This window comes from Propithecus coquereli, unplaced genomic scaffold, assembly GCF_000956105.1.
Source record: "Propithecus coquereli isolate 6110/MARCELLA unplaced genomic scaffold, Pcoq_1.0 Scaffold32, whole genome shotgun sequence".
Classification (NCBI taxonomy): Eukaryota; Metazoa; Chordata; class Mammalia; order Primates; family Indriidae; genus Propithecus; species Propithecus coquereli.
Window position 1 is genome coordinate 7,488,192 of NW_012148841.1, and position 11,733 is coordinate 7,499,924.

At 39.7% G+C, this 11,733-nt stretch overlaps 1 protein-coding gene across 1 annotated transcript in view; it reads left to right on the forward strand.

The window, feature by feature from the left end:
* The window catches only part of PIK3CG (phosphatidylinositol-4,5-bisphosphate 3-kinase, catalytic subunit gamma), a 31,890-nt gene extending 20,565 nt beyond the window's left edge, over window positions 1-11,325 (forward strand). Inside the window, exon 11 of the mRNA XM_012650308.1 lies at window positions 10,789-11,325. Coding sequence (XP_012505762.1) covers window positions 10,789-11,067 — 279 coding nt within the window. The 3' untranslated portion in view covers window positions 11,068-11,325. The remainder of the gene's footprint in view (window positions 1-10,788) is intronic.
* The last annotated feature ends 408 nt before the right edge of the window (window positions 11,326-11,733 follow it).

The window sequence follows — 11,733 nt, forward strand, 5'->3', positions numbered from 1 at the left end:
AAGTTCTTCAAGATCAGGGACCACATCTCTAAACTCTCTAAATAGTGTCTCAGAATCTTGTATAATAAAGTTGCCATTTTTAGGAAAGCTGGGAAACATCGTATACATTTGCATTTTGGATTAAAGGTGCCCTCATTTCCAGTGAATGGCTAATTTTGACTTGATAAGTTTAATTAATACATGCCGCATATTTGAATAACCTGTTAGGAAGGGTAGAGAAAAGTTGACCCACTTTTTGTTAAGGGTGAGGTGAGCCTTCTCCACAAAGAATTAAAAACATACCTAGCTTGTGGCCTGAGAAAGGAAGGAAGGGGAACGGAAAGAGGAATCCCCTTTGCTAAACTGGTATAATGCAACAATAACCTCTCTCCTTTCCAAGGTAGCTAGTGTAGCCGAGGACCATATTCATAAATTACTTCTAGAATAGAGGGAGAGTTCAGGAGCAAGCTGTAATTAGACAGAGGCCCACCATTTGAACCCAGGAATATCTATTAGCCTTTGGAGCAGCATCCTACACAGAGGGTGCTAAACAGATACATTTCAGTGATGACGATTTTGATAAATAAATTCTCCTTAGATATTGAGTGTTCCCAACACAAAGAAATGATAAATGTTTGAGATGATGGCTTTGCTAATTGCCCTGATCTGATCACTATACAGTATATATATCAAAACATCACTATGTACCCTATAAATATGTACAATTATTCTGCGTCAATTAAAAAAATAACAGAATAACTAATTCTCCTTAGAAAAATCTCTCTCTTACTGGAGAGATAAAAAAGAAAAACAGAGCCAGGCGCGGTGGCTCACGCCTGTAATCCTAGCTCTCTGGGAGGCCGAGGCGGACGGATCGTTTGAGCTCAGGAGTTCGAAACCAGCCTGAGCAAGAGCGAGACCCCGTCGCTACTAAAATTAGAAAGAAATTAATTGGACAACTAAAAATATATAGAAAAAATTAGCCAGGCGTGGTGGCACATGCCTCGCTTGAGCCCAGGAGTTTGAGGTTGCTGTGAGTTAGGCTGATGCCACGGCACTGACTCTAGGCCAGGCAACACAGTGAGACTCTGTCTCAAAAAAAAAAAAAAAAAAAAAAAACAGCATTTTTACCTGCTGGTAATTTATTTTAGACCACTTTATTTTAAATTTCAGTGAACAGTTATAGAACATATATAACACACAAATATATTTATACTATTGGCAAATGAAATTTGGCTTACCATTTATTTTTGTATGAGAATGTGTTGTTTTTGTAATTTTATTTATTTATTTTTTTATTTTTTTTGAGACAGAGTCTCACTCTCTTGCCTGGGGCGAGTGCTGTGGCCTCAGCCTAGCTCACAGCAACCTCAAACTCCTGGGCTCAACGATCCTACTGTCTCAGCCTCCCGAGTAGCTTGGACTACAGGCACGCGCCACCATGCCCGGCTAATTTTTTCTGTATATATTTTTAGCTGTCCAATTAATTTCTTTCTATTTTTTGGTAGAGACGGGGTCTCGCTCTTGCTCAGGCTGGTCTCGAACTCCTGAGTTCAGAACGATCGCCCGCCTCGGCCTCCCAGAGTGCTAGGATTACAGGCGTGAGCCACCGCGCCCGGCCTGTTTTTGTAATTTTGAAAGTAGTAAATGCTGTTTATTAAAAGCAAGAGCCAGCAGAATATTAAAGTATATCAGATGATATCGAAAAACCATTATCTTGCTTTCCAAAGATAACACTGTCAACATTTTAGTGTTTTTCCTTCATTCCATTAAGTATTTGGTCTTTTAGAAGACTTTAAATTCATCAGAATTTGCTTAAAAACCAAAGGTAAGAAATAGATATAATGTTAGTCCCTTACTTCAAACTGGGTAAGGCTCATTAATGTCCATGTGGTGGTAGTTTGTCACTTTGGATAAAATCTTAATGTCTAAGCTTGGCCTGCCAGGCCCTGTGCCAGGAGGCCCTGCCTGCTCCAGCCTCGCCCTATGGGCTGCCCCCATCCGCCATGGCCTTCCTCCACTTCTTCCCCACCCCGGCTGCCCACCTCTCAGGCCTTCTTCCCCAAATGTCCTTCACTGCCCTTCCTGTCTCAGCTTAAATGTCATTCCTCTGAGCAGTCTTCTAAACTAGGGTCCCTCCTGTCATTCTTTGCCACAGCCCCCGTCTCCTTCATTGTGTCTGTCACAGCATACTATTACTTGCGCTGGTTTGCTGTTTGTCTCTCCCTTTCCACCTGCAAGCTCTGTGCCACAGAGCCACGAGCGTGGAGGGGCACCTCTTGCGCACACTGGGTAACGTCTAGGCTGTCTTTCTTCCCTGGCACACACTGTATTCTGTGAGTTATGATCTAGTAACTCAGGCACAGATTAACAAACCACCGTCACATGGAAGTTAACAAGCCTTCCAGAGGCAGGTTAAACATCCATGCATCGGATGAGGAACTAAACCTAATTGTGAAATCTAGTGTTTTAATAAATAATACAAATGTGTGAGTGTCATATGGTGCCTATTCACATTTTTTTGTGGAGATTTTCTTACTAGCATAAATATCACATATTTTTTCCCCAATCAGAGGAGTAACCTATGCCAAAAGAATAGCACACGGAGTATATATGCATAGTTATAGATTCAATACAAGACAGTTTTCAAAGAGCATGAACAACTTGTGCTTTTATAAATAAACATTTTGAAGATGTTCTTTACATACCATAGACACCAAGCAAACATGCGTCAGATAAATCTGAGGTCAGCAGGGGAGCCAGCTAACAGGGTCACAAACACATCTATGCAAAGCAGGTCATCTGAGGAGCTTCCTTGAAAGGCACTTGCCCCTAGGTGTCACTCTTAAGAAGCGCTTCTAGGAGAAAAGTCTGGAGTCCATTCATTGTGTTATTTGGATCTGGGATGACTGTGGACGTTTTCTGGCCAGTTTTCTCAGGCCCTGCCCTGTTTCCAGCCCCGCAGCCTCATCCCCACGCCAGGGTGTACCCAGGCCGCCAGCTGTAGGCTTAGCCCTGTGCTCAGCCTCTATGCAGAGTCCTGACTGAGGAAGTTTTAAGAACCTTTATTCAACCAAAGTGCATCCCTGCTGTACTCTAGTTCCACTCTTGGGTCCCAGGTCATTTTGACTGCTTCTGCCCCCGTTGCTCCACCAGAGGCCCTGCTTGTCAACCCATCTAGGACTGGAGGCCTGCTCCTGCCTTGCCGGAGACTCAAGTGTTCTCTGGAACCCCAGCCACAGGGATCACAAAAACCCAGCCCTCCGACACTCTTCTGAGGACTGTGGCCACCTCAGTGTTATTCCCCATTACTATTCTCTAGCTCCCCTTCCTTTGTGTGGTAGCCCTCGTGCTCTTTATACCTGTAACCTGCCAGGCTGGACTTCCTCAGCCTCCCACTCCATCCTGCTAAAGTCACCAGGCCCTGCTCACCAGATACAAAATAGGACACTAATTCAACACACATTCATTAAATACCTACTACATTGCAGGCACTGTGCCAGGCACAGAGGAAGGGTCAAATACTGCCCTTGGCAAGGCAAGATATCTTTCCAGTTTAATCCATTTTGAAAACAATTGTTCCCTAATTCGTCCTGATTTTGTGGCAGTGAATCTTGCCTGAGACTGAACCTGGCTGCTGTACGTTAAGCATTCATACATCATACATATGCAGATCACATCATACATAGGCAGATTATCTACGGTGAGCCAGACCCTGTGCTGGTCACAGGCGATTCAGAGGATTCAGAGCAGAGGCACAGCCCCAGACGGCAGCAAGAGAAATACTTACACAACTTTGTGCTAAGAAATACTTTGTGCTAAGAGTGTCAACAGTGACTTTGCAGAGGGAGCAGTTAATGCTGCGCTGGAGGATAGAAAAGGGCTGTTCAGAGAAGGAAGTGTTTTTACCAGGTCTGAAGGGCTGAATTCAATTTCATTTTGCTAGGCAGTTGTAGGGAGGGGAAGAAACATCCAGGGAAAAAGAACAGCATGACCAAGGGCATGTAGTTAGAAAAGTACATACAATCAGAATTTAGGAACAAGAAGTACAGTTGCCGGGTATGGAGGGAACATAGGTGTTTGTGGGCATGTGCAGTAGAATTTGAGTCAAGAAAGGAAATTTGGGTCCAACTTGAAGCAGTGCATGGGCTGGATTTGGGGGTAGAGAGCAGAGCAAAGCAAAGCAGTCATTTGGAGCTCATTTGATTAATCACGAATTACTGTAATTAAGGCCTATTATAGGTCAAGAGGCGGGTGACAAGTTCATCTGTCATGTTACCCATAATGTACTGAGCTGAGAAAAGATTCCCCTTTGGGATTTACACCCTGGCCCACTAACTCGGTCGGGCTCAGCCTCCTCTATTCCAGTGTGAAGGCTTTCAGTACTTCCTTCTCTCCATGTTATCCATTGGAAGACGCTCTCAGAGAAGGGTCCAGCATCAGCCAATTGTAGGAGTTGGAATATGTTGGTATGATGTCTCCCCCAGAGGCAGACATGTGTGGGGTTGTCAAATTGTTAGGATTTGGTTAAGTGTGTTGAATTTAATCACTATTCTGGAAAAGATATTGAAAGATATGAATCCAAGACTAGAGAGATGGCCGTAAATTGGATTTATGTGTTAATCCTCCAGCATGCAGTATCACTCAGTACCTAACATATTGGGCCCCTGTTACTTTTCAAGAATAACCTTTCAACTGGCATCATTCTCTTTATGTTTAGTTTCTTTTAGAGAATTGTTTGGTCTACCGTAAGAATGTGATCAAGGACATTGTTCACCATGTTACAAAGTGTACTCTCTATAAAGATCCTCTTGTGAAATTTCTATTGATTGTAGTTTCTAGAAAAGCTGTGCTTCTCCTAAACAAATAAGTTTTTAAAAATTTTCTGAACATTGGATGGAGTAACGGATTAGAGTTTCCTTTTGGCTAGAGGTATATTTGAAGACTACCCGTAGCAAGTACAGTCATGCATCACTTAAAGATAGGGATATTTTCTGAGAAATGTGTCATTAGGCAATTTCATCATTGTGTGAACGTGATGAGTGTACTTACACAAACCTAGATGCTATACCCTACTATACACCTAAGCTATATGGGATAGCTTGTTGCTCTTAGATTGCAAACCTGTACTGCATGTTGCTGTACTGAGTACTGTAGGCAGTCGGAACACAATGGTAAATATTTGTGTATCTAAACATACCTAAACAGAGAAGGGGTGCAGTAAAAATATAGTATTATATTCTTATGGGACCACCGTGGTATATTCAGTCCACGCCATCATATTTGGCACATGACTCTATGTAGGATTTGTGATGTATAGTTCTAAATTAGTTTTTTTCCCTGATCCAATGTGGATCATTTCCTTTGTTATTTCCTTTCCTTTTCCATCCACTTCTAACTAATGTTATTTTGACTTTTGTGTATCCAAATAGCTCACCTTAAATCCTTAAATCCTTTTTGAAACAAGGCTGGAAGATAAATACACACACATACACACCCCTACATACAAACTGTTCAGAATATTGACTAAAGTAGAACCGTTTAATTGTAGCCTTTAGGTTTCTAATGAGCTTCTAGCTAAATATTTGAGAAGATAGCAGCACAGCCCTTCCCCTGGTAAACAGAGCTAGTCTGAGAACCATTTCCAAGTCCTTAAAGATAAGAATCCTAATTCAAACTCAAAAAAACCATAGCCTTCGGTGACTTGAGTCCACAAAAAAAAAAAAGAAAGAAAAAAAAAAGCATAGCCAAGTAGTAGACACATTCTTCTTTCAGATTTACCAGAGAGTGCTTCTTCCTGCATTATTAGGTGTATTAAATCAGTGGCTTTCTCTGTTTTGCCAAATAACTTTAAAGACATTGACTAGCCAGTGCATTGATTTTTATAAAAATCGAAATAATATCCATTGCCTTAGACTGAAATATTTTTTCTCCACTGTCTCTTTCCGCTAGCAGACACAGGCAACATCAGTATTTAGGAAAAGTCAGGGGAGGTTCTACTTCATTTCTAGATGAGATAGAGGATTTTGATTTTAAGAAAAAGTATTGCATATGACCTTCGACAGTTTAAAGCAGCTGCAGCTCATCAGTGGTTAAAAACTTAGTAGATTGTGCTTAGAAGTAGTTTGTTCTCAATTTAGTGAACTGATAGTTGGGCCAGTTAGCAAATCAAGGCAAAGTTTGGGGCCTGAAATGGTAATGAATTCCTTTGTTCCCAAGACTTATGGGGGTGGTAACTTTGTAAAAACAATTCTTTCTTTTAGTGCTAGATGCTATAATTAAGGCATTTGAAACAACAATGAAATTAAGAGCAGATGTACTACGTAGGCTCAATCTATTTATTAGCTACTAATGGAGAGTGTTCTAGCTAATGACATTAATAATAATGTAATGTTCCCCACAGTCACACTCATTAACAAGTACATTAAACCCAGTCCCCAAAATCAGATTCTTCCCTTACTCTTCTTCTCCACTCAATACTACAAAGCCATCAACAGGCCATTGAGAAGGAGAAAATAAGGATGTTTGGGGTCAATGACAGGCTGCCCTGACAGAAGGGAAAATTCTGTTGTGACAGCCAGTAACTTCTGTATTCTGTGTTTTCCCCTGAGCTCCCCAAGCCACATCCTCATAGTCCCTCAAACCGCAGGCCTCTGGGCAGCAGCATGGTCAGGACTCTCTCAGAGACCCCCTGGCTGAGTGCAGAGAGCAGAAATGAAACTTCTGGGGCTTATGTGGGTGGAGCAAGTGCTCAGCTTGAGAACCACCTGCAGATACAGCCAGTGTGCCCTATGCTTCCACCCCACCCACCTCTCTAGGCCAGCACCAAACAGCCCTGTCCCCCTTGACACCGGTTGGAGTGAGGCTTATTTAGCTGTGTGTGAATCTGAGCTGTTGACCACTGCCCCATCCTGCCTTTCAGCAAAGGATAATCACATCTGCACCAAGTCTCTAAGTCTGTGCAGCCAGGCAGAATGTGGACATTGTGTCTGACAAGCATGGGGCATGCAGTTAAATTTGGGGAAGAAATTTCTTTCTCATAGAAGAAACCCCCATGTGTGAAAATTATAACTAATGGAATAAATTGGAGCCATCAGAAATCCTATCTATGGGTCAGATGGTCTTCAGGAAAAGCAGGACAGTTCCTTTCCTTTCACGCCTCTCTCTGAGTGCCGCAGGGATCCGTGACTCCTCACATACATGCTTAGCAAATATTTACTGAGCACCAGTGGATTGGTGTTATAATAACTTGGCCTCGGGTTAATTTCCCTCCTCAAAAATTTTATTAAAGAGAGTTCGACCATGCAGTGGGCTCACACAGCAGGGGGTTTGCCTGGAGCTCCCAGTGTATGGAGGGATGGAAAATAATTAAAAATCAGAATGTAGTCTAATTCAAAAGCAAAAGGCATCCCCATCTCTGCCCTTGTGAAAATTGTGTGAGTTAGCAAATTAATAAGACTCTTGCCTCGGGTGACGTCTGCACTTAGGCTGTGTAATTACCAAGGAATGAGAGAGACCTCAGTAAGTCCTATGGAAGAGCAAAAAAAAATGATTTCCGGACATAAGTGGAGTTATTAAGACTGCAAGGGCACTAATGCACTGGGGCCGCTTCCAGGGCGCAAGTGATGGCTGGGCGTAGGTGGCAGCAGCCCAACCCTGGGCTGTTGGAGTCGCCTGCTTCGTGGTGAGCAGAGAGGAGACGCAGGGTGAATGGTAGGGAAGGGAGAGCACAGACATTTGATTGAGCCCTTGCTTTGTGCCTGCCTCCATGCCAGGCATTTTTCATGTATCGTCTCACTTAGAAGATGCCAGAATAGTCCACGGATCTTCGTAACTTGGCCAGGGCAATGCATACATGCACAGTCCAGCCTTGACACACGGAATGACACAGGCCTGACCTCAGTTATCATTGCAGTTACTCTGCCACATACGAATGGCACAGACAAGATCATCTAAAAGCAACAGAAAATTCCCTATTAAACATTTTGACCCGTAAACTTATATTCTTCTTTCCATATAAATATTCTGTGTTAATTTACCAAATGGGATGTGGTTTTTTAAACCTGCTTCTTAACACAAACACTTTTACATGCTTGTTAAATATTCTTCTACAATATCATTCTAGTAGCTGCAGAACATGTAATTGTAAGTACTTTTCATAAACATTTTTTTATCAATCCCCTATTATAGGGCATTTAGGTTGCTTTCAAGTTTCTACAATTTTAACCAGTGTTCTAATGAACATCCTTGTAGATAAATCACTGAAAATTTTTCAGAATTTTTTTAAAAGGTAAATTTCTAGCATGGGAATTGTTGAGCAAAAGGATATAGATATTTTTAAAGTAAAGTTTATTGAGGCATATTTCACATACAGCAAAATTCACCCTTTTTAGGTGTACATTTCCATGAATTTTGACAAATGCACAGTCATGTAACCACCGCTACAATTAAGTTATGTAACACTTACAAGCACTTTAAAGCTTTTGATGCATGTTATCCAGTTGTCTGCTGGTAACGTTATACCTGTCCCATCTACCCATCAGCCTATGAAAGGTGAACATTGAGTATTAGTTCTTTAAAAGACTAAAAAAAAATTCCAGTTTGTAGGTGAGTGTTTCCATCTCATTTTAAGTTACATTTATTTAAATACTAATGGAGGTTGCATATTTTTATCGGTTTATTATCTGTTTTTATGTCTTATAGTGTGAATTTTTGTTTATGTCCTTGGCCTGTATTTCTAGCTAACTCTCTGTCTTTCTTATTGACTTGTAAGAACGATTAGGGGGCTAGGCATGGAGGAGTGACCTGTCATATTGCAAATATGTTTACTTTTGTCATTGGCCTTTTTAAATATTGTTTATACCTTTTTTCCCAAAAATTTCAAGTTTCTGTAATCTCTCCATCTTTTCCTTATAGATTCCACCTTGGAAATCATCTTCATAGTCCTGTCACACTCCATGATTATTTAAATATTTGCCCTTTTTATTTTAAATCTTTAATTCATCTGGAATGTATTTTAGTATTAATATATCACATGAAGTAAAAATTTAAATTTTTCCTCTTAGTGATGAGCCAGTTGTCCTGGCCCCATTTATCAAATAATAAATCTTTCCCCCACCAATTTGAGAAGTCACCTTCGTTATACATCATATTTATTATGTAATTTAGATGTGTCTCTGAGCTTTCCATTCTGTTCCACAAAATTTGTCTTTTTTGGAAAAGAAGAGATTTTTTTCACACCATTTTTAATATTGTAGTTTTATAAAATGTTTTAATATCTGGTTTTGCAAGCACTGGTTTTCATTACTATATTTTTTCAAAATGTCCTCTCCGGCCCTCGCTATTATATTCCAGATGAACTTAAACCATATCTGAGTTTAAATGTCCAGTAAGAATTTTTATTGAAATTTCATTATGTTTTTAGATTAATCTGAGAATAATTTACATCATTATAATAGGACTTACCGCTGAGGAACATATGTTGCTCTATGTATTCAAGTTTTCTTTTATGTGATTCACTAACGTTTTACAGTTTTTAAAAAGGTGTTCTGCATGTTTTGTGTGTTTACCCTAGGTATCATTAATCACGGCATCTGTTTTTTTCATTATACTTTCCAACTGTGGCTCCTATGTACAGCATTCTATTTCTTTCTTTTTATAAAAAATTAAAAACTAGTTACGGTAATATTCGAGTTTCTCTTCCCTTCAGTGTTCCAAGAAGATAATTAGGTCATTTGTTAACACTAATAATTTTACCTTCATTTTTCTGATGTTATACTTCATTTTTTTCTAGTATTTTATTATTTAGAACTATTTTGATAATGTCAGATAATTCTTCATGTTGTTACATTTTAATGACATTAAGGTGCATGTTACTTTTTTAAAAATCAAAAATGGATGTTAATACAGTAACTTATGATGAACTAATCTTGCAGTTTGGGAATAAACCCTATTTGGCTATGGTGTGGGTTGTTTTTAACATTTTGTTCAACATTTTATTGAACTATTTATATCTGTAATCATTAACATTAATTTTCTTTAATATGCTGTCTTTATCAAGTTATGGTGTTAAGGTTCAGTTATTCCTGTGTTATAAAACTGGGAACCTGGCATCTTTGGGCCAATTTAAATGGCATAATCATACATGTTGCTTAGTAAGTGAACATAACCCACCTGTATTGCCTGCCACAAAGCTTTTTGGGAAGACATCAACCATAGCATTTTTAAAAGCCCCCTCCCTCACTCAGTATTCAGAATTTGTATTAAAATTGCAAAGTTCATTCAAAAATTTTGAGCATCAAACAGTGAAAAGCTAATTCATCTGTTTTCTTAGAATAGAACAAAGTGTAAAATAAAGATGAAAACTAAATCTCAGACACCATATTTCCATCATTTCTTTGGATTTCATTAGCTCTTGGCAAACATTATTTACACTTAAAGTTTATTAATTCCAGCATGGTGTTCAAAAACTAACTCATTCCTCTTCAGAGATTACAGAAATGTCCACCTTCTATCTCTTGGGAAAGAAATTAAATTAAAAAGGTAGAGTAATAAATAAGATGAAACTTAACCTGTACCAATTAGGGTTCCTTGAGCAATCCCCATATATGTGCAACTACACTAAAGTGTTAAGAGATTATAAAAAACAGTTTATGTTCTTATGAAGTTTTTCATCTGAGCCAGGGACCTACCTTGTTTGTGCTGGCTTCTTCTCATGGAGAGGTAATGCTATGCAAGTCCCAATACAGCCTAGTGGTCTTCAGCCTTAGTTACTGCACCCACCGTAACAGCATTTTCTCCTTCATCCAGGATGTCTGTGTTAAGGCTTATTTAGCCCTTCGTCATCACACGAACCTACTGATCATCCTGTTCTCCATGATGCTGATGACGGGAATGCCCCAATTAACAAGCAAAGAAGATATCGAATATATCCGGGATGCCCTCACAGTGGGGAAAAGTGAGGAGGATGCTAAAAAGTATTTTCTTGATCAGATTGAAGTTTGCAGAGACAAAGGATGGACTGTTCAGTTCAATTGGTTCCTACATCTTGTTCTTGGCATCAAACAAGGAGAGAAACATTCAGCCTAGTGCTTTGGGCTAGAATTAAAAACAAGTTGGTGTTCTAAAGCTTTAAATTAGCATGTCAGTCATCGAACTTGGATTTAAAATGCCGTAGGACATGGTGAAAGCTGGCACTTCAGAAATATAGCTCTTTTCCTAGATGAACTCTTCGCTGAAGAAAAAAGGTTGGCACTGCTAATTATTCGGTTAAGTACTATTTAGTCCTAGGCTTATTTGCAGGTTTGTTCTTTTCTCATTTGTCTCAGAGATGTTGGAGAATATTGTAAGTTGAAACAGACCAACAACTTCCTTATTGTGCCTCATATTTTGACTACCTTATTCTTGAGTGCTTCTGGAAATTCTTTAGAATAATTGGTGACATCTGTTTTCACCTGGGTTTACTCTCAAATTGGTTATCCTTATGTGCTTCAAGCTCATCACAGAAAAATATGTAATCATTGTAACCCTTACCTCATTCTTAAATGATGTTTCCAAACATCCCTTCAGTGTCTGAAGATGTTAGTGGCGTGCTAAAAGCAAAGAGAGCAAGTTAGTCTTTTTAGTGTCCTTTGCAATTAGTTTCTTTTACTGTGTGCAACTGAGACACACAAACACAAACGGGCAAATCTGAACCTCTGCGCCTTGGCCCTCCTCTGCTGGTCTGGTTCCAGAGTCATGAATATAAAAAACAGA